The sequence below is a fragment of the Trypanosoma grayi genome (genome assembly GCF_000691245.1).
Source record: "Trypanosoma grayi strain ANR4 Tgr_161_V1, whole genome shotgun sequence".
NCBI classification, from domain to species: Eukaryota; Euglenozoa; class Kinetoplastea; order Trypanosomatida; family Trypanosomatidae; genus Trypanosoma; species Trypanosoma grayi.
This window is the reverse complement of record NW_008825780.1, coordinates 1,397-26,452: the sequence shown is the minus strand read 5'-3', so window position 1 is coordinate 26,452 and position 25,056 is coordinate 1,397. Positions and strand designations below refer to the sequence as shown.

The window sequence follows — 25,056 nt, the reverse complement described above, 5'->3', positions numbered from 1 at the left end:
AGTACCTGCGACCCTTTTTTTTCGTGTGTTTATTTTTTTTTTAGTTTGGTAAGGTTGTTAGAATGGGGAATGGATGCTTTTCCGCGACAAGGTGCAGTGCTGTTGATGGAGGTTGCCAAAGTTTAGTGGAGGATTTGTCACCGGGTTTGCTGTTTGTGAAGGGAAGTAGTGCTGACGGGGAGTATTTTACTTCTTCTCTTGGTTGCGTGTCTGCGTTGAACGCGGCGTTTCTTCTTCAGTTGGATGCAGGGCTGTGTGGAGAGACGAGTGTAACGGCAGCGGAGCTGGAGACCGTGAACGGGGTTGTGCTTAACGGTGGTGGTGCGTCCCGGACAGCAGGGGCCTTCTACTCCGCGTATTTGTCAGATGCTGCGTCGCAAGGAGTGCAGCGTTGTGCTGAGAGCTCGTGGTGGCGGGGAGGACCAAGTGCCTGACTGTTGAGCGAGTTGGCGTTGTTGTAGTGCTTTTTGTTGTGGGGTGACTGCAGCTTGTTAGCAACGTGAATGATCTATTTTCCCTTTTTCCTACTGTAGATCTGCGGCGGGTGTTTTTAATGCCGACGTTTTCATTTCGGTGTGGAGTGCCGATTAACTGTGTAAAGGCGGTTGCGCGCAGCTGTCTCTTTGATTGTGCTGGCTGCGAAGAGTGGAGTCTCTGCTTTGGCTGTGCGGGAGGTAGGAAGATGGGGCTCGGATGTGGAACTTTGATTTCACGTGAACCGGCCTGATGTGTTGGCGTTGAAGTGGTTTCTTGTGCCATTGTCGGATAGTGGTAATATGTAGGAGGTGTGTGGCCCTGCTGGCTTTTGTCTTCAGTTTTGGTTGCTCTACCGCATTCTCGGGCCGCCATGCTTAGGTGCGAATTGTACGGCGAAAGCCCTATGTTTCATTAATGTTGTAGCCTGCGGAAGTCAGGTTGCACACTGATGATGTGTTTTCCCCGTTGGGTTTAAAAACACTCTTCTGTGGTAGGTCCATTCTCAAAGGAAAGATCTACCCCAATATTTGTTCTTCTCTCCCTGTTGTAATAGGCTTCATACGGAGAGTGTTGACGTGCTCTGTTTGCTCGATGTCGGGCCGTTCTTCCCATGTGTCATGTGCACAGTTCATTTGTACCGATTTATGGAATATGACCGTGACCGATGCTCTACCATCTGACCTGAGGAGTTGCCGCAGTCAAACGGTGACCCACACGTACAGCTATGGACGTTCTTTCTCTCGGCTGCTAGCGTGTGGACAGGGTTATGATAACAGCAGCTGTTTGAGGGATATTTATTGAGTTGACATAGCGAGACCGGACACAGCGAAGAAGGTTACACAGTTGGGGGTGTGGCCAATTTATGCGCGGTTCTTATTTCTGTTCTTGCGGCTACCATCCTTCTGTTGCTTTAAGGGTGCAATTGGAAGAGAGACATGTGTGTTTCAAGCCACTCACATCACTCGGCGTGTGTAATGCGCATCGGTCTCGCACGCACGAGCTTTCCTGCTGTTCGTGTGTGTTTACCTCAGGCTTCTGCCCTGTTGGGTGCTGGCATTCCTTCTCTCATGGCCTTTTACCTGTACTTTTCTTCCTGGTTGTGTGTAGCTGACGGTGAGCTCTCTGTGCACCAGTGAGGCTTCTCTTGGCCACGGTTTCTCTTCGCGGAGTTGAAGCAAAGTTTTGCCGTCCTTTTTCCCCCTGTTATATTGGTGACTTTTAATGGGCGTGCGGCCCACAGTGTTATCCAGAGTCTTTTCGGCTTATGCGTTTCGCCCCCTTCGTGGACGTGTTTTTATCGAAGCTGGATCATTTACGTGTTCATAGGAAAAACCATAAGCATTGGTGTTTATAGGATCTGTATTGTCTCTTTTTAAGTTTTGTTTTCTTTGCTTTCTGTCATTTTTTTTTTTCCAGGTTAACGGTGCGGGCATCTCGTGTTTCTCTCTCTCTCTGTGTGTGTGTGTGTGTCTGTGTCTGCGGCCGGAAGGTGAGAGGATGCGTCGACGTATCCCCCGGGACTCGGTGGGACGTTGTCTGAGGGCTCAGCTTCGGGGAACCAGCGTCTCTCAGTTCCCCCCACTTCGAATGATCGGTGTGGTTGACAGGGTGTTTCCCAACAGAGGGTACGGCTTCGTTCAAGCAGCAACCCCTCCAGTGTCATTGCTAGCGTCACTGACATCCCCTGCGGGGGCGTCGGCAACAGACGGGGCGAAGTCGATTTTATCAAGTCAGCATCGTGAGACTCCCGCACGGAGGGACCCGACGAGTGTGCGGTTTCCCCTCCATTCCACCGGGAGTCATGCTGATAAGGCGCAAGTACTGCCAGAGAGGGACATGCCCTCTCCATCGACTGGGACGTATGTGTCGTTTTTCGCGACCTGCCATTACGATGCGGCGAGGCAGATGTTTATGTGGCGGACGCGGGAGTTGACACCGTGCGATGCCGAGAACGAGCTTCGCGTGGCTTTACGGAGTGTGCGGGATGCACGGTGGGATCATGTGGTGCTTCAAGACGTAGAGAAGGAGAAGCGTCGAATTGTGTGGAAGTCTTCTGTGGGAATGCTGCAGTTAACAGATGCCAACTGCGCAAGTGTTAACGACGGTCGCGACAACTACCGGTCCTCGCAAGTGGAGGACGCTGGTGCGGAGCAGTTGCAGGCTCAACTTGCTCAGGAGAAGATACACAGACGTTTGCATCGTCTAAGTGAGGCAACAAGGCGGTTTTTTGTTCGTGAGGAGGATTTGCGGCATCCTCTGTTGTGGATGCGCGGCTGTACGGAGAATGAGCCGTCTGCTGGTGAGGACGAGGCTTCGACTCGACCTGTGCACGCTCGAGAGAACCGAAAGGGACGTTGGAAGCGTGTGATGCATTTGTTGGAGGCTGACAACAGTGTTTGAAGTGTCATGTGAGCGTCGGGTGACTCTGTGATACTGTTTTTGTTTGTCTCCCTCTTGTACATTGTGGTGTCGCTGATGGGCTGCTGTTACTGAATCGGCTTTTTTGCCCACTGGCGACTGCTCTCCCTTCTGGTTCTAAACGCTATTAGAAGAAGGTTTTATCCCCCTTCACCCACCGCGGTGAAATGCACAATGAGAGCAATCATATTGCGTCATTTGGTGCTTGCACCTCTGCTGTCCCTGATTGTGCTTTTGATTGGTGTGTCAGCGGAGCTTGAGGTTGCACCTGCTCCACCAGAGACGCCCGCGTTCCTGGAGGTTACGGATGTTGAGGAGGGGGAGAAGGCGGCTGACGCTGATGAGAACGGTGCCTTCATCGGCGGCGCNGTGGGAGCAGAGAATGCGACTGATAGAACGCCACAACAACACCTCAAGCTTTCACAGCCGCTGCCGACGGAGGCCGTTATTCAGGAAAATGAAGCTGTTCTGCCAAATTATGTGTTTGCTATTCCTGTTGCTTTAATCTTATTTTTATTTTGGTTTGCCACACGTTTTTTTAAAAAACGTTGGCGTTCGCCTCTGCATTGGGTACAGACCGCACAGTCAGCGGAGTTCTCAAAACGTGATGCTGTCGTAGACGGTGAAGGCGGCAACGACGAAGCACAACATGTGGCCGTTGGTTTTGATTCCGCATCGGTCATTGACAATGAAAGTCATGTAAAGTCCCGAAAGGTTAAGCAGTAGCTGACGTCTTGTGGACGAGAGACAAGTTGCTCTTCTTAGGTCTGGTACTTCTGTCTCTGAAGGATGGGGCAAATACCTCAATGAAGCCAATTATATTTGTTTACGTGCCCCAATGGTACGCCCATACATTTTGTATGCATGTTCTCGCCTCGAGTAACCCGGGCAATAAAAGCCAACCCTGCTCTGAGACGGGGCCGCTCGGAGTTTCCGCTTTTGTTTTTAGTGTTAGGTAGGAGCCGTTCTGTAGACGCAAAAAAAAAAAATGGCTATTTTAAGGGAAACTAGTACTATGCACTGGTCCTAGAATTTTTTTTCTTTGTTTGTATTTGCAACGCCCCTTTACGCGTTAATGTCCATTGCGTCCTTTATTTTTTTTTTGGTCTTTTGTCTTTGCCGCTGAACCGTGTTCGTTTCTCTCATGCCTTTCTCATTGTGGTTACCTGCGAAGAAGCCCATGTCGAGTCATTCCAGCGACGTTTATGTGATGGAGAGTGCTGCGGAATCCTCTTCAACAGCATCGGCCTGCGCACCGGAGGGCCTTGTCCGTTCCCATTCATGCACGCATTCAGAGTCGTCGTCGTCGTCGTCACGGGAGGCCGACCGGTACCGAAGGGCGGAGCGCCCTGCGCGCGCTGTTGGAACCAACACCGAGGAACATGTGGAGGAGCGTGTGAGTTCCCTGCTGCACAGCGGCATCATGGACCTCATGCGCACCGTCGCCGGTGATGCGTTCGCAAATCAAGTCGCACGGAGAGATCACTACAAAATGGCACAAAATTCCACTGAGGAAATCACAGCAGTCGCTCGAAGCGCATTGAATCGTCTTCGTGAATTAGGCGTGCACCACTTGCATCCAAAAACAGTACAGCGTGTGCCTTCAGAGGTCGCGGCGACGGATATCGTCACCGCCGCCCCTGAATGGCTTGAGGAGCTACAAAAGAGAATGGAAGAGACGGATAATCTTCTCCACGACCTGACTGTGAAGGCTGAAAAGATACCAGAAGAAGCTGCAGTATCAAAGACGAACATACTTTCTTTGGTTCCCGCAGCGACGCCTAGAGCGGCCTCGCATCAATCGCCTCCGTCTTCGTGGACACCTCCACACGATAATGGCGAACGGATCCAAGGCCTTGAAGCGGAGCTTCGAAAACTACAAGAGGAAATAGCTGAGACACGTGTGGTTCTTGCCAAAGAGGGCGTGCATAGCGTCCTTCCGCTCTACAATGAACTATTGAATCTTCGAGAAACGAAGCAGCAGGCAGCACTGAGAGACGCTGAGACTACAGCGGCATACCTCTTTACTCAGGATTGCTGCTTTAGGCAGCAACTGGATGCCATAGAGAGGCGTAAGAAAATGCTTGATCATGATTCTAACTCCCGCTGCTACAATGATGATACGGCAACCACTCTATTGGAGGATGTTGAGAAACTAGCCAAGTTGGGTCGCGACTTGAATCAGATTCGTGATGAGTATCAAAAGCACCTCACAGTCATTGACATGAGTCATCGGGCGTTTCCCTCTCCCCAACCAGGGGAAAAAAGGTCCAGGACCTCTGAAGACTGCTTTGAGGCGTTGATTGAGCGGGAGACGCAGAGTAATCACCAAATACTTTCATTGCGTCGCGAACTGGATGCACAGATGAAAGAAACAGAGGCGTGGAAACAACGCTACGAGGCGGCTGTTAAACATGTCAATCCCCCCCAGGATAGTAACTTGTTTGCCTCTTTGCTGCAGGATATAGAGGGGCGTCTGTCTCTGGAGGCCAACCGTAGATGCACACTTTTATGCAACATCTTTGGCTGGAAGCTGCTCGATATGAGCATTGGCTCTCTCACCATAGGACGGATGGGCTGCTTTGATGAGCAGCTTACGTTGCCTCTTGGGGATTCAGCAAAGGACGAGAGATCCGTGCTTGCGACAAGCATTGTACTGGCGAGGAAGCTTTTGGAAGGCTGTGGCACGCTGCGAGGAAATCAACAGGGGAATTCAAGCTCTCTGGCAGTGGAGGGTGGCGCAGCTTCAAACAGAGAGAGCAAGGTGGAGGAAAGTGAAGAGGCGAGTACGGCTAATGAGGAAGAAGAAGAATCCACCACGGCAACATCGGTGAACATTTCTGAAACGGGCGGCGAAGAAAACCACGATCCGAGTGAAAATGCGGAGGTTGACGCAGAACCACCACTGCAAGAGGACGCGGTGGTGAAAGACAGTTCACCGGCCTCTGCGGGAAATCAAGAGCCTTCATTCTACAGCAGTGGCTTGTGGGAATAGCGCTAACCGCCTGATGGTACATATATGTGTGTGGGAGCTCTGTGTCTCGCTATACTAACAAAAAACAACAACAAAATAACGTTTTCGATTGGTTTGCTTGAGGTCGAAAGTGCCCAGCATGGGAACACCTGAACTTCACACTCTTCATATGCATTGTTCTTTATCTCGTTTGTTCTTTCAATTTCGCTATCAAACAAGGATGATTGGCTGCTCACCTCCTATAGGGTACATAAGCAGCAGCGATGGGCAGACATTGCCTCCGCGTGTTGTGGCCAAAAATGTTGACACAGGATGGATAACATCGCGGCAGGTCGAAGAGGGCGAGACCTTGTGGAGTGAAAATCTTTTCATCTTTGCTGGGAGGCGTTGCGGTGATGTTGGTGGCGGTGACGTTGGGGGTCTACCGGTGCCGCCCACAGAAGATGCTGAATGGAATAGAACGGCCTCTGCTATATGGAGTGCCATGACCTCCATAGGTGACGAGCAAGTGAAGTATTGGGCAATGGGCTTCACTGCGCTGATGCGTGCGCTGTTTGTCCTCAGCAAGCCTCACAGAGGGGCTGTTTTTTTTATTGAAGCACGACCCATTTCGCCTCAGACGGACTCTGTTGCCGTGTCGTTAGCGGCGCTCTTGGTAAAGGGTTTCAAAAAGCTGAAGGGCTTCTCTCCGATGGAGCCGATACCAGCCACTTGGCTGCTGATGTCCCTCCAGGAAGGTGGCATCCCATTGCATGATGCCTCAACACAGAACGCAGCGGGGCTGTACTGTTTTTTGAGTTTTGCACAGAAGGCAGCAAGGGTGCCATTAAGGGCTGCGGCAAATGCCATCCTTTCGGTTACGGGGGTAACAGAAGCGGGGGATGTCGAGGTGCGTTGTACTGCTGTCAAGCCCATCCTTAAGGGAACACAAGTTCGGCTGCACCTGGGTCGATGCCTTGATGCCTGTCTGACGGTGAGTGACAGCTTAAAACCCCGATGGGAGAGCTATTGTGGGGCTATCGAAGAACTCTTGCTCGTGGCACGTTAGTGCAGAGTTTGAGCGCATTGTACACTGGGTTTGTGTTTTTTTTTTGTTTTGTAGTTATTATCGCTGGTGTTCATTCTATTGACACGTGATATGGTTGATCATTTCTTCTCCCTTTTCGTTTTCTGCTTGCCACATCCAGCACGGGCAATGAGAGTGGTTATCGTTGGTGCCGGGCTCTCAGGCTTGTCTCTGGCGGCTTTTCTTCACCGCCTGAATGTTGATTGTGTCGTACTTGAGCAGGCCCCATTTCTGCGCGCGAATTATCAGGCGCCGTTTGCGCTCTTTGCCAATGCCCTGAGTTGTTACAAGGCATTTTCAATGGATCATGTGCTCGATGGAGGCGATGTTGTCTCAGACGAGAACTTTGGCATCCGCGACGAACGGCTCAGGTGGATGCTAAAGGTGCGTAATCGGACAGTACGGCTAAAGCCTTTGGGAGAGGAGGACCAAATCCCTCTCAGCACAGCCCCTCCTGCTAATAGTGAGTCTATTGTCTCGCGTCGCCTTGCAGAGAAGGCGAAGCAGGATCTTGGCTGTGTCGCTTTGCGTGCAACTTTTTCAGCAGACTACCTTAGGGGCATCTTGCGGCAGCACGTTGGGGACATTCGCTTCAACAGCCGAGTGGTGGATCTTCTCCCTCATGACGGCATTAAGGGAGGCGTCCACGTTGTTCTAGAGGACAACCAGACTGAATGGGGAGATGTAGTTGTTGGAGCAGATGGTGCTCACAGCACGATCCGCAAGCTTCTTTATCCGGGTGAGTATATTGGTACAAGCAGCCGGTCGCTTGGAATGACGCAGGTGGATGGTTTCGTTGAGCTTCGTGATGATGACCTCTGGCCAACCGGTAAATTCCCTGTCGAGGTGTGGGGCATGCGACGAACACTCTCATGCGTTCCGCTGCACCGTGACGGGGAGAGGCAGCTCGCATTTTCCGCAACACTATACGACCCACCAATGGAGGTTGTAGACATCCGCGGCGAGACAGATGCGATGGCTGTGCGGGAGGTGTACCGTTGCTTGCTGCGCCGCGAATTCGCCTCATTTGGTGACACTGTCGCCAGCATGCTTGGCCGCGCGGAGGTGGCCGTTCCCGCGGAAGTTGTGGAGGTTCCTATCATGCCTCGCTGGTACAACAAACGTGCCGTGGTGATTGGAGAGGCTGCACATGGCGCCCTTCCTTCATTTTTGGCGCAGGACGCCTCGCTGTGTGTTGAGGATGCTGCTCTGCTCGCCACTTCACTTCTTGACGTCCCGCTGCATAGCGATTCAGGGTTTGAGTATGCCTTTAGGCAGTTTGAGACGGTCCGACGCGATCGGGTAGAGCGTTATATTCGACAATCGCGCCGGGCCCGTCGTTTGACAGCATTACCCTATCCAGCTGTACGGAATGCGGTGTTGAGCGCGACCCCATCAACTGCGGTGATGTGGCTTCAGAGATGGCTATCGAATTGGACGTACAGTTCCCAGCAACTAGAGGTGGACCCGAAGATAAAGATGGAGATTGCGTACAGAAGTTGAATGAGACATTTTTTTTTCCACGCAAAACGTTTGTATCCAAACCCTTCCTGGTTGCAGCTTTTTCTGCGGGCGATGAGGAAGGCTAGAAGGGAAGTTGGAATGGGAGGGGCTGTGGACTGGCTACGACGATTTTTTTTTTGGTTTGCTTGCACCCTGTTCTAATCTAAACACTATGAATTATTATTCATAATGTTGTGTTTCTCTCTCTTTTTCCCCCCCTCTCTCTATCCTCTTCGCCCCCCTCTGGTATGGTGAATTCGTACCTTGTAGGGAGCAGTTGATGCGGGACGATGGGAACTATACTTTACGCCCTCGTGGCGTCCGCCGAGGGGGCTCCACTGGCGGATGTTCATGTCTCGTCTAGCAGCCATGCCTCGAATGCTAAAAAAGTACTCAAGGGGATTAAAGGACCTATTGTGGAGAGGAGGTCTCTTTCATACAACGGGTACTGCTACGACATACTGCCGCACAAGGATGGAACAGTGTACATGTGTGTAACCGAGGACAGCTGCAGTCGTGCCGTGTCCTTCAAGTTCCTCGAGGGCGCTCGACGGCGCTGCAGCTCCCAGCGCAGCAACCCTTTTAGCCTCGCCGCTGAGCTCAGGACTGAAGTGGAGTTATTCAATGACACAGAGAGTGAAAAGATACGCGAGATTCGGTCAATGATGGCGGATGTGAAGGATGAAATGGTGCAAAATGTAGACAGGCTGATGTATCGTAGTGACAGACTTGACACGCTTCTGCTAAAATCATCCGCCCTGGAAGAGGAGTCTTCAGCATTCCGGCAGAACGCCAGAGACGTCAAACGCCAACTCCTTTGCCGACGCATCGTGACCTGTGCAATTGTTGCCCTAATTGTGATTCTTGTAATCTTCGCGGTTGTACTGATGATATGCTCGACACATGGAGTCAACTTCGACCGATGCCGTAGTTCTTGAGTGACAAAGAGTTTTTTTTTTTCGCGGGTTGACGGAAGTTGTGTGGTGACAGTGACTCGCACCCGTGTTTGCGTTGCGCGTACAGTGTACATCAGTAGTCCTTTGATGGCTGGAAAGGATGCAGCCAATTCTGTAATGTCGCCCACCGGCCGGTTGATTATGTCCTATATATGTATATATATATATATATATTTCTTTGTTTCGTGAACCTTTATTTCCTCTCTTCGTTTGGCGTCTATTTCTCTCCAGACCCAGCACCGTGGCAACATCGAATAAGTGCACTCGATAAGGAAGTTAATAATGGACGCATTCCACTACGAAGAGGTGGCGTTGAGTGAGATGAGTGTTGATGGGAATTTGCTGCGCTATCCATGCCCGTGTGGTGACCTCTTCGAGCTTCCCTTGGAAGAATTCGCCGGTGGGGCGGACGTTGCCCAGTGCCCTACGTGCTCCCTCACGTTGCGTATTATTTGCTCCGAGGCGGAACGAAAGGAATTCCTGCGCAAATACGCCGTTGGCGGGGACGTGCTGTGCGCTGTCTCCACATGACCCCTGCAGCACGGCGGCTGGGCAATGGGCGTGTGGGGGTGTGCTACTCTCTCAATGCGTGCTTCTGTGCTACACGACTGCTACATAGGCAGAGAGGGGTGTTGTTGTCTCACGGCTCGCCTGGTTCGCACCCTTTATTCAGTTCTGCCTCCTTGTGGTCACTCCTTTGTTTGCTTCTCTCTTTTATTTGTTTCGCTCGGGGCGTGGCGGGTGCTATTATTATAATTCTGCAACGCTGCTCTAGGCTCATCTATAGAAGACACGTATGATGCTTCGGCGGCTGAAACTCCGCTGTGGTGTTGGTGTCAGCGTCGGCGTGCGCTTTCTTTCCATCACCAGTGAGGCGCGCGAGGCGCTCACGAAGCAGCTGAGTGCACTGAAGGAGGAGTGCAAGGGACAGGGCTTGGACTTGGCGGACATGAACGACGCGTCGCGAACAGCTATGCGGTCGTTGCAAGAGAGTCTGAAGCGTACAAGCGTTGACAACGAGCAGTTCAAAGGTAAGTGTACTACGCTCACGGCGTCTATTAAGGCTTACACAGCGCGTCTCTCGAACATTCAAAATGAGGCACGCGCCATTCAAAGCGAGGCTGACGCGCTGCTGAAGCTACTTTGGGGCACGGATTCCCCACAGAAGGCTGCCTCCTTCGCGTCGCCCCCAAAGTCGGCGGAGAGGACCACTTCAGCTGAGGGGGACGAGTTTGTTGTGGAGCCTCCTCCAGTTGCGAAAGTGTTGGGGAATGACAAGCAGCCGGCAGAGCGTGTCGAAGCTGAGCGGGTGGAGGATGCTGTCAAACGACCAGCGACAGAGGAAATGAAAGTTGAGGAGATTGAAGTGGAAACGATAGAGGTCGAAGTGGAGCCACAACAGGACCCAGCCGATACAATGAAAATTACAGACATCACGAAGGAATTGTATGAGCGGGGCGTGAATTTCTCGGACTGCCTAGACGCCCGTACGCTACGTCAGCGCTACAAGGATGTGCTCTCGGGTAAAATCCCGCCGGGGATTCACCCCGGTTCCCCGGTCGAAAAACCGGGGGCGGCGGAAATAAACACCAATCAGCCCCGTATGCCACAGCAGCGGTCGTACTATCAGCAGCAGCAGCAGCAGCAGCAGCAATCGACACCACCACCACCGCCGCCGCCCAACACAAGTGAGTCCGGCCTTGCCCATGACCCATACCCCAATGCTTACCGAAAGATGGTGGACCCCATGAAACATGTGTGGGAACTCAAGAACGAGCTCGCAGCTGAAAAAGGTATTGATCCCAACAGTGTGGATCTGTGGAGTGGTAAGATGAAGCTGGAGGACCACAAACTCCTGTACGACTACCCGTCTGTGCAAAGCTATCCTATCGAGGTGCGTCAGAAGGGAGACATTCCCCGTTAAGACGTTATGGATGTCTTTGAAGTTGGAAGAGGTGAACTCAGCATTAGCCCACTCACTAGTCGTTACAAATATATATATTATTCAGGGAGGCGGAGACCCAAAAGTAAGACATGGGTGTTTTAGATTTTTCCTTTTTTCGGTTATTTATTGTTGTTTGCTATGTTTCGGAAGTTAATATTCTTTCTTCTTTGACCATCTTTTCTTGTGGTTTATTTTTTTCTTACTTTCTTGCCCTAGTTGATGCCCCGCCAATCGTTAGATGTGTTCGCATCGACTGAGCAACTAGAGGAACAGCGGAAGCTTGCCCAACGACGCATATTTCTCATTACTCTTGTTGTTTTCAGTGTGGTTGCGGGTGGATCGTTCGCATGCGTCTTTTTTGGCCTCTCTGAAATCGTGAACCACGATACGATTCTGATGAACGATGGCTTGGGTGAAGTAATGACAATCCTTGGCATCTGCTTCACTCTTCCTTGTCTGTTCTGCCTCGCAGCCTTTGTTGTACTGGCGTTGGGTCTCTCGTGCGCCCGCATATCTCCTCATTGTAGTATACGTGTGTCTAATGGGCTCAATGTGCTCTCATTCGTTCTGCAGCAAGTCGTGACGGATGTGTATCTTTTTTCGTTCTCTGGTCCCGCCGCTGCTGCAGCTGTTGTTGCAGATGTCTGTGTCCTTGGATGCTATGCATATAGCCGCTTTCAACATCTTTACGTGCCAACTTCCCTTGGCGTTTTGCTGTTTGTTGGCAAGATGACTGCCTTGTGGGCTCTCGCGCAGAAGATCAGCGCGGACGATGGGGAACTTGGCCCCAATGGTGTGCGGGCCGTTCTCTTTCTAACAATTCCCATTGTTCAAATCCCGCTTTACGTTGCGGTGCCTCGTGAGCAGTCGGCGGTGGAGTATGCTCCGCCGAGCAGGGATGTCATTGTTGAGAATTTCACCAACAATTTCAACTTGCTTCTTCTGCACCTGCTGAACTCACTCGATATCGTAACTATGTACACCTCTTTTGTCGCACCCGAACGGGAACTCACAGCGTTTGCGCCAACGCCCGAACCCTTTCGATGCCTCATCATCATTATCGTTAGTGTTGCGTTTGTTGGGAACAACATTGGTGTGATTCATCTGTTTTACACGCGTGAGGGTGTGGAACACGCAGAGTTGAAGTGTTTGCCCAAGAAATTTCGTGATGCCACTGCTCATTGGAGTAGTACTGACATGGGTGGTAGCCACAAGCGTCGCATTCTTCAGTATATGTTGCTGCTTCTAGTTGTGTGTGATGTCCCTCTGCTGGCAGTGCGAATGCAGCTGTGGTGGCGAGGCCACCAGATGTTAAGTGTATTCGTGACCAAAAACATCAAGTCCATCCTCGACGCCGTTATGGTGGTGCTCCGCGTAGACCGCTCGGGTGAATGCACTGATCGCAGTCGGTACCTGCTCTCCGAGGGCGGTTGACCCCCTTTCTCTTCCATTGCACTCTTTTTTGTTTTGTTTTATACGCCCACACAAGCACACACACACACACTCTCTCTCTCTTTCTATCTTTACTCCCCCCCAGTGCCTGTTTGTTGTGTTATTGCTGTCTCTGTTGCTTCGCGCTGCATGTTCCTTTCCGCTCAATGACTTGCTGCATCCGCTCCAGGTAGGGAAGCCAGATGATGGGACGCGGACAGACCGTCGACGTGGGCAAACTGCCGAGCGCGACGATGGGCATGACGCAACCGTTGGAGTTCGTCAGCACATCAGGGAGGCACGTGGTGGGAAATGTTCATGGCGTCGTTTACCACGGCGCGCTCTCCACTAGCAGTGGCAAGGCCGCGGCGATGAGTCGTCGCGGCGACGGTACGACTCGGCGGCGCACGGGTATTTGATGGATGACAGGATTGCTGCCTTTTTTCTCCTTCCCTTTCCGCATGCCTACACAACTACTGTTATTACGTGGCATGTCGTTGGATGCTCAATTTGGCGTTGAGGCGGGCTGAACGTTGTACGTGTGTTTTGTTTTAAATTTTTTTTTCGTACTTGCACCTTTTTCTTTTTGTCTTTCTGAACTGCATTGCCAAAGGCGTACATGTGGAGTTTCGCTGAGTGTAATCACGCGGATGCACACGGTGCCACACCAAGCGGGGCTTTTGGGGATGCCGTCGCCGTTTCGGGGCCTCCGCCACCTGCGGCCCAGCGACTAGAGCCGAAAGACCTGCTGGACGAACTATTTTCTTCCCCGACGGAACCAACCGAAACACCGCGCGCCGCCTGCTTTGTGCAGGATATGGCGCAGGGAGACAAGTCCACGACAGCTCAGCCACCCAACGGCGATGACTCTTTCTTCCAGCTATTTGGAGAATCGGTTACGGTAGCAACAGATATGACTGGGTGCAGTGCCCCAGCAACAACAGCGACGACAGTTCTTGACGCCGAGCAGCTGGAGGAGCGCCGACTGCTTTTTGAGCGTCTCGTCAGCGATGAGGTTCCGCGGTGGTATGAGGCTAATATCATTCTACAGAGTCTTCGCTCTTCCTTGGAGTGCGATATGGAGGAGCGGCAGCAGGGGGCAGGAAGGCAAGTGGCGGAGAGTCAATCTCTCGAGGCCGCTGCAGAGAAGGAGGTAACACAGAGATACGACTGTGTCTTCGCCTCCACAGCATCGTTTGTAGAGTTCCTAAACACATTTAAGCATGTATCAGCTTTCCCAACACTGCATAATATACAACTTGCCACAACACTCCGAAAATGTGTGCAGGAGTGGGTGGAGAGTCATGGAGGCTTTCGTGTTGTACTTTTGGACTCTGCTCTGATCCAGGATCTCCAGACACTAATTGGGGTGGTCGATGAGGTATACAATGTTGCAGCGCTGAGTTCGCCTCACTCGGCACCAGAAGCGTTATTGCTGGCAGCGCTCACGGACCTTTGCCGTTATTGCATGCATATGGCGTGCAACTTACTTTCTCAGAAGGATTACTCATTTTTGGGAAGAACCATGAACTCAATGATGGAGCAAAATTACTCTCATCTCACGCACATTGAAGAAGAAATGCGGAATCATCAAGCGGTGTTGCAGCTGCTCGTTGTAGCGCGGTCGACCGCTTACCACCGATGCTCAGAGGATGTGCTGGCAAGCGTCTCCCCTCTCATAGCAGAGGTTCTCTCCATCTTTGACATGCTCTCTTCTGTACCTATAGTACCACTCGACAAGGGAAAGACTACAGGTGCACGCTGCAAACTGAGTGGTCTCAGGCTGGACTCCGGTAACGCCTCTGACATCGTGCATGACTTTGTGCGCCGCTACTGGGAAAAGGTGGTGCCTGATAGCGCCCCTTTTCCCATGTAGGTGTGATACAACACTTTGTTTGTAATGCCGTCACGCCTATTATCTTTTTGATTTAGGCGATTAACGACGGAAATGATGGTGGAGGGAATCAACTTCCCCCCCCCCCCNCCCCCTCTCTCTCCCCTTCGTATTGCACAGACCATGTTGTTGGGGTTTCTCTAACGCGTGCTTTGTGACTGTTTGCTCTCCTTTATAAGTGCAGTGACCTCTTTCGTCTTTTTGTTGTTGTTGTTGGTTTCTTCCTGATATTTATCGATACCTTTTGTTCGGCTAATAGACGCCGCAGAGTACTGTTTGGGATGCACTCGAGAGAAACGCCGTCGACCCGCGCGCCCACATTTGAGGATATTGCCGTTGAGAACCGGAAACGGTTGGCACTGATGGGCGTTATGCCAAATAACAGGGCGATTGTGCACTCGCTGATGCAGATGATGTCATGTACGGGCGAGTTGTGCAATCTTGCGTACCACAATGAGACCTCGCTCTCACCCTTTGAACATAGCGAAGTCCGTGCGGTGATCGGCAAGATGGCTGTTTGTTTGGCAACTATTGGTGATGTGTTCGACGTCAATGTGGGGCAAGAGGCCATGGAGACAATTGCTGAGCAGCTGAAAAAGACAAAGGACGCCACACCAGTACGAGGTAGAAGTGAACAAAAAGTGTCCGCACCGATATTGATTGCGAAGAGTAACGCAGCCAGTGCTGGTGGCAGTGAAAATAATGAAGAGCCCAATGTTTTGCTTTCGCCAACATCCAACAGAGACTTCTTTGGCTACCTTGACGAACTAGTGAAGTACAGTCCAAGCGACTTTGAGAAAGCGGATCTGAAATGGGTGGCACCGTTGCCTGATGGAACGATTCAAGACCTTATTGAGAACGGATCGACGATTAATGTGAAGTATAAGGACCTGCCCAAGTATCTGGATTGCGTCAGGCGGTACCGCAATGCTCGCACAAACGATCCCTTAAAGGGCAAACGTGGTGCCAATCCTTCGAGTTCCGTATCCGCACCCCGTCCCAAAAGCGCCACATTTCCGGTTACAAAGGGCGGCAACCCGGTGCGCGACAAGGAGGAGTCGCCCTTCTCCCCGACTAACTTGGAGGGGGGTCTGCTGAGTCCAAATGTTAATGCATTCGCGGTGGCGATGGATGCATCAATGCCAAAGGTGAACACAGGTAACACATCCTCCAGCGAGGTGGGTACGTCAGAGGCCGAGTTCTACACCAGGGTAGAAGCGGTGAAGCAGGGACATGTGATGGGGGCACAAGTTGCACAACTAAACCTGACATTTAGTGTGCCACGCAACGGTAAGCTTGTAGAGCTGATCCCTAACGGTATTCATGTGAAGGTTACATCAGCAAACGTCGCAGAATTCCTTCGTCTTCTGGAGGACAAGTCTGCGATGATGAACGGCAGGGTTCGTCGTCTCGAGAGCATAAAGAAGCTTGAGGTTACTGGCGCGGGCCCCCAAGATCTCTCGAGGGATAAGGACAAATTCTCACCCACACATTTCTCCAAGGATATATTTGCACCCTATGAAGAACGTACCAGTTTTTTAGTTGACTGCGATGCATCTGACGAAATTTTGCCAGTTTTTATAAAGGAACGAGAGCAACAGCAGCGACGCACAGAAAGCAAGTATGTGAGTGTTGTTTGCCAGGGCGACACTAAGAGTTGGAAGGCTATCATTGATGAGTTACAGCGTGATCCTTCTGCTCTCAAAAAGTATGGCGTTACATTCTGTGTGCCTTCAGCCGTTGTGTTAGACGCAACAGAGGAGGAGCAGGCAACAAAGGTGCATGAGCTGACGAAAGGCGGCATTACAACGCCCGTGGAGGAGTCTCAACTATGGCTTTTTTATAGGATGATCGAGCAGTACTACTGCCCCTCTGTTTAAGGCTTACCCTTTCTTTTTAGCCTCGAGAGAGTCTGTGTGTTTCTCTCTCTCTCTCTCTGTGTGTGTGTGTGAGTGTTCGTCTGTTTGTTTTGCTTCAGTGTGACGTGTGGCCTGCTGTGCTGCTTGGCTTTCTTCCCTGCTGGGTTTAATCAGCTGTCTTTCTTTTTTTGTCGTTGTTGTTGTTGTTGTTCTGTTCATGCTGTTATGTGCGAGATGGGTGAAAGGAGCTCTATGAGCATCAACGTCAACGATGCCGACAGCATGTGGCTGCAGAAGAGTATTCACATGACGGACCCCATTCCAGATGCGAGCGAGCAGCTCGAAGTGAAGAGCGAGGAGCGGACTGATACAAATGTGGAGCGCCAGCCTCTCGAAGGCTCGACTGCACGGACAGGAATGGAGACTGAGATAGAGCTAACGAAGATGCCCTTCAGTGCCAGTACTGTGCGACTTATGCAATGCCCTTCCCAGCGTCTTTCGTGCCGGCTTTCTGTATCCAACTCGGCTTTTGCGTCCCTTCAGGAGATCGACGAGTTGCGCGCACGTGTGAACCAGATGACCCGTGAACGCCTGAAATGGTCAAACAGCCAGCGTGACTTGGAGATCACACGGTTTGAGCTGACTCAGGTACGCGAGGAGCTCCAAACAATGCGTGATTATGTGAAGGTGATGAAAGGAGAGTTGGATGAAGCCAACGCAAGAGCGGATCGAGAAGCGAAGGGGCGACACGTACTGGAGACCCAACTGAATGATATGATTGCCCAGCGCAAGAGCGAAAACGAGTTTCTAAAGAAGCAGCTGAGTGACATCAAAGAGGAGCACAACCAGCGCCTCGCAGAGATGGCGGAGCGCTCGGAGACGGAGGGCACTTCCCGTACAGAAGCCATGCGGGATCAAATAATCAAACTCTCCGAAGAACTTGAATCACTGGAAGCAAGTAACGCTCAAGCTGAGCAGGAATGCTTGCGACTACAAACAGAAAAAGAAGGCTTTCGCTCTAGTTTAAATGCTCTCCAGGAAAAGTACGAGGAGTCACAGCGTTCCCTTGAATTACATGCAAACCGTTGCGCAGATCTGGAGAAGATGCACGCTGAGTTTGTCGAAAGGATCGAGAAATCACATGCCGAAGCACTCAACTCACAGATGTTGCTGGACGAGGAGCGAATGCGACAGATTACAGCCTCAAAGGATGAGATTGTGAAGGATCTTAGAGAGGAGCTTCAGACGCAGAAGGACAAGTCCCGCTGCCTCAATGACGAGTTATCTTCTCTGCGCCATCGGTGCCAACTCGCGGAAGAGGAGGCGAAACAGTTGAATCATGACCACGAAAAGGAAATCAAGCGCATTCTTGATGAACATCGTCTTGCGCTTTGCCAGCAGCAATTGCAGACGGAGGCTCTTGTCCGAGAAGCGAAGGGTGGTCGGCTGTCGATGGAGGAAGAAAGGTCATCTCTCAGGCGCCAGCTGACAAAGACGTCAGAAGAGCTCTCAACAGTTACTGCAATTCTGGCACAGCGGGAGAAGCACATGCGCCAACTGGAGAATGAACTTCAAACTGCAAAGGAGTCTGCCCTGAAGACGGAACAGGAACACATATCGGGGTCCAAAGAAGCTGAAGGATTGCGCGAGGCTTTGAACCACGCTGAGGAGCGGGTGCAACGGCTGATGACACAGCAAGATATCTCCGTAACCGAGTACACAAAGGACATTCAAGGTCTGAAGGATCAACTCGCCTCCACACAGGAAGAACTACTACGTGTAAAGAGTGAATTATCCTCCTCCGTACAGGAAAAAATCAAGCAAGAGACTGAGAGTCGTGGTATTATATCCGATTTGCGGGCTCATCTAGAGGAGGCGGGATGCGAGAAAGATGTTGTGCAGCAGCTTTCTCGTGACAAGAAGCTCGCAGAGGAACTCGCGGAGGAATACAAGAGCAAATATCTTTCAACTTACAAAAAGGCTGAAAATCTTGATATCGAGCTTGGCGCCGTTACAAACCGGTGTGCGCTGCTGGAGAAGCGGCTTGACGAAGAACTCCGACGTTCGCTGAGAAATGCTTCCATTTCACCTACTCCACCGCATCGTGATGGTGGGGCCAAGAGACTCCGAAGTGCATCATCAGTGAATATTCCACTGTCAACGGCAACTAAACATGCGGTAAAAAAGAGCCGCTCCGTTGAGCCACTTGTTTTCACCATTAGCGGCTTCGAAGGGTCGGCACTGCTGACAGAAATAAAACAGATGCCCTACGCTACAGTGGCAGAGTGCCGATCCAACACACCAGTTCCCTCCAATCTGACGCACCTTGTTACTAACGGTCAGCTAACGATCAAGTTGCTCACTGCCCTTGTAAGGGGCTGCTGGATACTACCAGAAGCATACGTGCACGACTCTGCAAGGGAGAAGCAGTGGCTCGATGAGAGCGAGTATGGCTTCCGTCATGAGGAACTGCCCCTCTCCCAGAAGCGCATTGGCTTCACTGAAGGCTTTGTCACCTCCAGACATTACAACACCGCCAACCTCATCATCGCAGAAGGTGGGGCCTCCACGGAGAGTAATCTACACATGGCGGACATTGTCTTGTGTACTCACAGTGAGTCTGGCAGCCTGGAGGATATGCGGGCGATGACATGGGATAAGGTGGTTGAGCTCATCTACCCTGTTAAAGTCGGCTAGATACAGTAGAGAAAATCATTAACACTCCACAAAACAAAATAACACAGAAATAATTTTTTGTTCTTGTTATATGCGTTAGAATCCTACGTAACATATATATATATATATGTTTGTGTGTGTGCGTTTATATTTATCTTTTATTCCATTAGATATAGAAGACTTCTACACACTCACTCTAGGTACACTAGAGGTACAGAGCAACCCCCTCCCCCGGAAGTGAAGGTGCGCTTGAGGGCTTTGTACATCATTGAATGCACTCTCAATCTTTCGTCTGCATTTACGTCCTTGCTCTCTTTCTCTCTCTCTCTCTCTCTCTTTATGTTTGTGTGTGTATGGGTGAGTTACTTTCTCGTTCAATCCATGATGCCTTGCTCTCATTTGTTCTCATGTAGTTTTTTTTTTTTGTCTTTTAAAGAAATGTATGAAATATATGGGTTTAGCCCAATCAACTCTGAAAGCGACTTTGACGATGATGATGATGATTATGATGATTTCAGTCAGAGCGAGGCCATCTCCGTTAAGAGGGCATCCATCGCTGACATGTTTCGGAGCGCTACAACCCTCGAACGAATAATCATGGTTATTGGAGCCTTGGCGGCATTTGGTAGTGGAGTGAGTTCCCCAGCGTTCATGTTTATATTCGGGCAAATGGCGCGCTCTGCCATAATGGGTGATGCGCACGACGTGACGACGAAGTTTGCCGTGATGATGGCTATATTGGGCTCTGTGGATTTCGTTCTAACCTCTGTGCAGAACATGTGTTGGGTTTTCAGTGCCGCCAGACAGGTGGGAAACATGAAAATACGCTATTTCAATGCGGTACTGCGACAGGACCTTAGCTGGCATGACCGACACAAGCCAGGCGAGTTGGTTTCCCGCATTACGACTGACATGCATGCTGTGGAAAACGGTATCAATGAGAGACTTTCTAAAGGTATTGTGAGCTTGGGTACTGCAGTCTTTGGGCTCGTTTTTGCGATTATTTCTTCATGGGAACTCACTCTTTTCATTATGGCGGGATTTCCTATTGCCGGTGTTATATTTGGAGTCTGTATGCTGCTCGTGAGCCGTTGCAATTCAAAGTGCCGCAATCAATACGCCAAAGCGTCATCTATTTCTACAGAGGTGATGGAGAATATCAAAACAACGCAAACCTTTAACCAAGAGGAATATGAACTCAATCGGTTTGCTGTTACTCTGTTGGCTTCACGAGATTCCGGCATAAAGAAGGGATTCTTAATTGGAGGAGCGGTAGGACTGATGACAGCTATTATTATGGTTGCATGTGCGGGTGGAGTGGTATTCGGTTCCTACCTTATAATATGGGGGCGGGGTGATGTGGGGAGCGTTACATCGAGTTTCATGCCAATTATGTACGCTGCCATGGGACTGGCCTCAATGTTCCCGAGCCTTGTCGCATTCATGGAGTCTAGGTCCGCTGCGTATCAGCTCGTCAAGACAATCGATCGCATTCCTCGAATTGATATTGATTCTCATGGCTGGCCAATAGAGGTTTTTGAGGACTCGATCACATTTAAAATGGTCTCTTTTCGATATGAAGGTCGCCCAAGCGAACCGATTTTTGATCAATTGAATTTCACTCTACAAAGAGGTCAAAAAATTGCATTTACCGGTGTGACTGGATGTGGAAAGTCCACAATACTCAGTTTGATCCAGCGATTCTACGATCCAACCGAAGGAGCGGTGTTGATTGATGGAGACGATTTACGTTTGTTGTCCCTTTACGATTGGCGAAGCCTCATTGGTGTGGTATCACAAGAGCCCCAACTTTTCTCTGGAAGCATTATTGACAATGTTCGCATGGGTAATCAGGAAGCCACTCTGGATGATGTCATCGATGCTTGTACGCGAGCCAACATTCATGATACGATCATGCAGTTACCTGATGACTACTACACTCTAGTGGGAAAGGGCCAACTAAGTGGTGGCCAAAAGCAGCGATTGGCGATTGCTCGTGCATTGGTGAGAATGCCCCAAATTCTTTTACTTGACGAGGCCACCAGTGCCTTGGACCGAAAGTCAGAACTGGAAATGCAGGAGGCCCTGAATACATTGATGGAAGAAGAGGGAATGACGGTTATCGTGATTGCTCATAGGCTTTCAACAATAAGGTACGTGGATTGCATATACCACTTGGAGAGAACCCCTGGAAAAGGAAGCTACATCGCAGAATACGGTACATACGACGAGTTGATGCTCCAAAACGGTTTCTTCGCCGCAATGGCAATGATGCAAAGTAACGCACAGCGTCCGCTGAAGAGGGCCTTTGGAATGAACAACAGCCTGTACCTCTACAGCAATTCCTCTGAAGGGGATATAAACAATTTTGGCAACATGAGTGATTTCGCTGATGACAATGATGCCCAAATTTCTTATGATACTAGTCCAGAGTTAGCTTCCATTTCAAATATCACTTATTCACCTATTGAAGTGCCATTTGAGAAACGTGCCGAATGGGAAGTGGATCAAACTACTGTCTCATTTCGGAGGGTAATGCACCTTACTGGCAGACGGTGGGCAATCGCACTGGGGGCTTTAGGTTCAGTGCTCAATGCTATTGCGCTTCCAGGGTCTGGGGTTGTCTTTGCATTGATGGTGAATGTTATGGGTGAATACGGCCTAGATGGTGACGTGAATAAGATGCAAAAGAACGTGATGATTGGTGCCTTTGTTTTTGCTGGTCTGGCTGGTTTGAACATTTTAGCCTCAGTACTTCAGAGCTTTTACGCTTACGCTGGGGAATACCTAACGTACTTCCTTCGGGTAGAACTTTTCCGTTCAATTCTTCGGCAGGATCAAACATTTTTTGATATGCCTGGTCATGAACCTGGAGCTCTCTCTGGCATCATCTCAGGCGACTGCGAGATCATCCACCAACTTTGGGGTCCAACAGTGGGAGCAGTGGTCCGAATGGTTGTATTTTTCTTTGGCGGCATCGGTGTGAGTCTCTTTTTTCAGTGGAAAGTGGCTCTCGTTGCAACGGCGTGTATGCCGCTCGTCATTGGTTGTATGATTATTCAGGACAAATTCGTTTCTGCCTACGTCACAAAAAATAGAGATGTTGCGCTTCATACGATCACCTCCGAATCCTTTTCAGCAATTAGTACCATCGCATCCTTTAACATGAAGGACCCAATGGTGTTGCGTTACTCTCACGCTCTTGCAGAGAGTCAAAGCCGGACGGAGAAGTTGAGCCGTTTTTTGGGGATAACTGCCGGCCTGATGAATTTTTTCTACTACGGTACCGTTGCACTTTCCTTCTGGTACGGGGGAACCCTCATTGCCTCGTCGGAAGCAACATTTCAACAGGTTATGGTTTCTTCAATGGCTATTATGGTGTGTCTTATGGGTGCTGGTTCCGAAGTGGGCGGCTTAGCGAGGAATTATATCAAGGCTTCACTCTCTGCAAGGCGAGTATTCTGCATCATTGACCGGATCCCCGACATAGATGTGTATGATGCTGGGGATGATGATGTTGGATATGAGTGTGATGTGAGTTTTAAAGGAGTGCAATTTTTTTACCCCTCGCGCCCAGATACTATAGTGCTTGATTCTACGAATCTGTGTTTTGCTAGCGGATCATCAAATGGCCTGATGGGACAGACTGGGTGTGGCAAGTCGACTGTAATTCAGATTCTCGCTCGGTTTTATAACCCCACAGGCGGTCGTGTGCTCATCAATGGGAAGGATCTACGTGAGATTGATATTTTTTCATGGAGGAAGAACATTGGCATTGTGCTGCAGGAGCCATCATTGTTTAGTGGGACAGTGAAGGATAATATTCTCTATTCCTGCCCGGATGCCACGGATGAGGAAGTTGAGGAGGCTGCTAGTTTGGCTTGCATTCATGATGAAATTATGAATATGCCTGACGGGTACGACACACAAGTGGGCTACCGAGGTAACGAGCTGAGCGGTGGCCAGAAGCAACGGGTCGCCATTGCGAGAAGTATCTTGCGAAGACCCCGTCTACTTCTGTTGGATGAAGCTACCAGCGCTTTAGACAATGCCACAGAGGCTGCTGTACAACGGAACCTTGACGAGCTACAAAACCTTTATGGAACAACAACGGTGAGCATTGCCCATCGCCTCCCAACCATACGATACTGCGATCAAATTGTATTGTTGGACGTTGGGCGAATCATTGAACATGGTAGCCATGATGAGCTGATGGCATCCAACGGCGAGTACAGGGCGCGCTGGGAGCTAACACAGTGAGGCATCGCATATATGTGTGTGGATGGGTGTGTGCTTCTGTGGCATAATCTCCACTTTGATTCCTTCACCCTATCGTTTCACGTTTGCGATGCCCCCGCCCCTCCCCCTACACAAAACAAAAAAAAAACAAAGATAGTTTATTTTTATTTTGGGGTTTCGTGGGTTTTTTTGTTTTGTGCCCCTTCCTCTTTCCTTTTGGCTTCAGTGTTACTAGACGTGCTTGTTTCTTTCATTAAAGCGTTTGTGCTGCATGTGCATATCTCCTTTGTGGTTTCTCCAGATGACCTTATTCCTCAAGTAGTGCATCGGTGCACACCTCTATCGTTTTGTTTCTTTGGCTACCATTGCTACTTCTATCCTCCCTCTCACTTCGTTTTCGCTTTGATGTGGCTTTCAGCTGTTATTTCTATTGCTCACTTGGGAACATATGCCGCTTCTCTCTTTCACTCGGAGTCGGATGCTCTACCGAATACCGCAAACGTTTAATATGGAGGGCGTGCGGTTGGCGAGTGTCTTCGTCTCTGGTCGGGGCAGCCATAGGATAAATTGTGTGTGTTTAGTAGTGGGAAGGAGGTCCTTTCGCGCATTTTTTTGTTTTTTTTTCTTTCGTGCCCCCTCGTGCTTTTCTTTGCTCGAAATGCTAGTCTGGCTTTCCCACCCCTCCGTATTGTGGACATTCTGCATCTCGTATTTCCAGGACTGTTGCTCTCAGGAGCAGACAATACAACTCAACATCAATCACGTGTGCTTTTGTCTGCTAAGTGTCTGCCTGCTTGCGCGTTTAAAAGTGATCATTCGGGAGGGAAGGAAGGAAAAGAACTATCAAAAAAGCAATTAGGTGCCAGTGATGGAGGTGCCAGTGGAGATTGCTGAGCCGGACACCCTTGACGTCAATGACGAGCAGTGGTTTCAGGGGCTTTCTTGGTCTTCGCGCATACAAGGATACTTGCTCTTTACAGCGCTGGGGTTTTTCTCCAGCGCAATGGGGTGGGTCGCGCTGGGCATTGGATATTATTGGAAGTATTCGGTTTTGTCAACGCTTGGGAGCGCAATGTCTTTGGCGAGTACACTGATCATTATGGGCCCCCACGCTCAGCTTCAATACATGTGCGATGAGTACCGACGCACATCCTCCATGCTCTACATTGGATCGCTGCTCCTGACTTTTGTCGTTGCCTTTACGTTGAAGTCCGCTGTGTTGTGTCTGATTTGTGGGTTGCTTCAGTACGCGTGCTTGATATGGTATTCGCTTTCATACGTTCCCTATGGGCGAGAGGCTGTGTTGACGTTCGTTGCCCGTTTTTTCCCCTGATTGACGATTGAAGGAAAGCGCGCTTTCGGTTCTGCTGCGCAGAAGGACAAAAAAAAAGAACTGTTTTTTTTTCTTCTTTTGGTACAACCCTGGGTGGGAAAAGGACCCGATCGTGGAGACTGTGGTGAAGCACGGCTTCGTTAAATGGGAAGCCAGATCGTGAGCACAAGATGAGGGAAGGTGCTCAAGGGACGGAGTTCATTGTGGCCCGCTTGTGAACATCATCAGGAAGAAAATGTCTCCCTTCCCCTCCTAACCTGTTAACACCGTAGATGAAGGACGCTA

The 25,056-nt window shown here is 50.3% G+C and overlaps 16 protein-coding genes across 16 annotated transcripts; all 16 read left to right on the top strand.

Moving 5' to 3' along the window:
• Positions 1-62: 62 nt before the first annotated feature.
• On the top strand, positions 63-434 carry DQ04_01611160 (hypothetical protein; the record flags this gene model as incomplete). The annotated part of the gene is made up of 1 exon (XM_009310936.1): positions 63-434. One exon carries the CDS (start codon positions 63-65, stop codon positions 432-434), a length of 372 nt encoding a protein of 123 aa, XP_009309211.1.
• A 1,540-nt stretch (positions 435-1,974) lies between these two features.
• On the top strand, positions 1,975-2,877 carry DQ04_01611150 (hypothetical protein; the record flags this gene model as incomplete). Its single annotated transcript, XM_009310935.1, has 1 exon — positions 1,975-2,877. One exon carries the CDS (start codon positions 1,975-1,977, stop codon positions 2,875-2,877), a length of 903 nt encoding a protein of 300 aa, XP_009309210.1.
• A 192-nt stretch (positions 2,878-3,069) lies between these two features.
• Positions 3,070-3,621, top strand: DQ04_01611140 (hypothetical protein; the record flags this gene model as incomplete). Its single annotated transcript, XM_009310934.1, has 1 exon — positions 3,070-3,621. The coding sequence occupies one exon, from the start codon at positions 3,070-3,072 to the stop codon at positions 3,619-3,621; it is 552 nt and encodes a 183-aa protein (XP_009309209.1).
• Positions 3,622-4,075: 454 nt separating this feature from the next.
• Positions 4,076-5,890, top strand: DQ04_01611130 (hypothetical protein; the record flags this gene model as incomplete). The annotated part of the gene is made up of 1 exon (XM_009310933.1): positions 4,076-5,890. The coding sequence occupies one exon, from the start codon at positions 4,076-4,078 to the stop codon at positions 5,888-5,890; it is 1,815 nt and encodes a 604-aa protein (XP_009309208.1).
• Positions 5,891-6,089: 199 nt separating this feature from the next.
• Positions 6,090-6,917, top strand: DQ04_01611120 (hypothetical protein; the record flags this gene model as incomplete). Its single annotated transcript, XM_009310932.1, has 1 exon — positions 6,090-6,917. One exon carries the CDS (start codon positions 6,090-6,092, stop codon positions 6,915-6,917), a length of 828 nt encoding a protein of 275 aa, XP_009309207.1.
• A 147-nt stretch (positions 6,918-7,064) lies between these two features.
• On the top strand, positions 7,065-8,438 carry DQ04_01611110 (monooxygenase; the record flags this gene model as incomplete). Its single annotated transcript, XM_009310931.1, has 1 exon — positions 7,065-8,438. One exon carries the CDS (start codon positions 7,065-7,067, stop codon positions 8,436-8,438), a length of 1,374 nt encoding a protein of 457 aa, XP_009309206.1.
• A 290-nt stretch (positions 8,439-8,728) lies between these two features.
• Positions 8,729-9,376, top strand: DQ04_01611100 (putative vesicle-associated membrane protein 713; the record flags this gene model as incomplete). Its single annotated transcript, XM_009310930.1, has 1 exon — positions 8,729-9,376. The coding sequence occupies one exon, from the start codon at positions 8,729-8,731 to the stop codon at positions 9,374-9,376; it is 648 nt and encodes a 215-aa protein (XP_009309205.1).
• A 300-nt stretch (positions 9,377-9,676) lies between these two features.
• Positions 9,677-9,925, top strand: DQ04_01611090 (diphthamide biosynthesis protein 3; the record flags this gene model as incomplete). Its single annotated transcript, XM_009310929.1, has 1 exon — positions 9,677-9,925. The coding sequence occupies one exon, from the start codon at positions 9,677-9,679 to the stop codon at positions 9,923-9,925; it is 249 nt and encodes an 82-aa protein (XP_009309204.1).
• A 268-nt stretch (positions 9,926-10,193) lies between these two features.
• DQ04_01611080 (hypothetical protein) lies at positions 10,194-11,318 on the top strand (the record flags this gene model as incomplete). Its single annotated transcript, XM_009310928.1, has 1 exon — positions 10,194-11,318. The coding sequence occupies one exon, from the start codon at positions 10,194-10,196 to the stop codon at positions 11,316-11,318; it is 1,125 nt and encodes a 374-aa protein (XP_009309203.1).
• Positions 11,319-11,558: 240 nt separating this feature from the next.
• On the top strand, positions 11,559-12,773 carry DQ04_01611070 (hypothetical protein; the record flags this gene model as incomplete). The annotated part of the gene is made up of 1 exon (XM_009310927.1): positions 11,559-12,773. One exon carries the CDS (start codon positions 11,559-11,561, stop codon positions 12,771-12,773), a length of 1,215 nt encoding a protein of 404 aa, XP_009309202.1.
• Positions 12,774-12,973: 200 nt separating this feature from the next.
• Positions 12,974-13,189, top strand: DQ04_01611060 (hypothetical protein; the record flags this gene model as incomplete). The annotated part of the gene is made up of 1 exon (XM_009310926.1): positions 12,974-13,189. One exon carries the CDS (start codon positions 12,974-12,976, stop codon positions 13,187-13,189), a length of 216 nt encoding a protein of 71 aa, XP_009309201.1.
• Positions 13,190-13,389: 200 nt separating this feature from the next.
• DQ04_01611050 (hypothetical protein) lies at positions 13,390-14,646 on the top strand (the record flags this gene model as incomplete). Its single annotated transcript, XM_009310925.1, has 1 exon — positions 13,390-14,646. One exon carries the CDS (start codon positions 13,390-13,392, stop codon positions 14,644-14,646), a length of 1,257 nt encoding a protein of 418 aa, XP_009309200.1.
• Positions 14,647-14,945: 299 nt separating this feature from the next.
• DQ04_01611040 (hypothetical protein) lies at positions 14,946-16,544 on the top strand (the record flags this gene model as incomplete). Its single annotated transcript, XM_009310924.1, has 1 exon — positions 14,946-16,544. One exon carries the CDS (start codon positions 14,946-14,948, stop codon positions 16,542-16,544), a length of 1,599 nt encoding a protein of 532 aa, XP_009309199.1.
• A 231-nt stretch (positions 16,545-16,775) lies between these two features.
• Positions 16,776-19,220, top strand: DQ04_01611030 (hypothetical protein; the record flags this gene model as incomplete). The annotated part of the gene is made up of 1 exon (XM_009310923.1): positions 16,776-19,220. The coding sequence occupies one exon, from the start codon at positions 16,776-16,778 to the stop codon at positions 19,218-19,220; it is 2,445 nt and encodes an 814-aa protein (XP_009309198.1).
• A 417-nt stretch (positions 19,221-19,637) lies between these two features.
• On the top strand, positions 19,638-23,459 carry DQ04_01611020 (putative ATP-binding cassette protein subfamily B, member 2; the record flags this gene model as incomplete). Its single annotated transcript, XM_009310922.1, has 1 exon — positions 19,638-23,459. One exon carries the CDS (start codon positions 19,638-19,640, stop codon positions 23,457-23,459), a length of 3,822 nt encoding a protein of 1,273 aa, XP_009309197.1.
• Positions 23,460-24,306: 847 nt separating this feature from the next.
• Positions 24,307-24,771, top strand: DQ04_01611010 (SFT2 domain containing 2; the record flags this gene model as incomplete). The annotated part of the gene is made up of 1 exon (XM_009310921.1): positions 24,307-24,771. The coding sequence occupies one exon, from the start codon at positions 24,307-24,309 to the stop codon at positions 24,769-24,771; it is 465 nt and encodes a 154-aa protein (XP_009309196.1).
• Between the last annotated feature and the right edge of the window lie 285 nt (positions 24,772-25,056).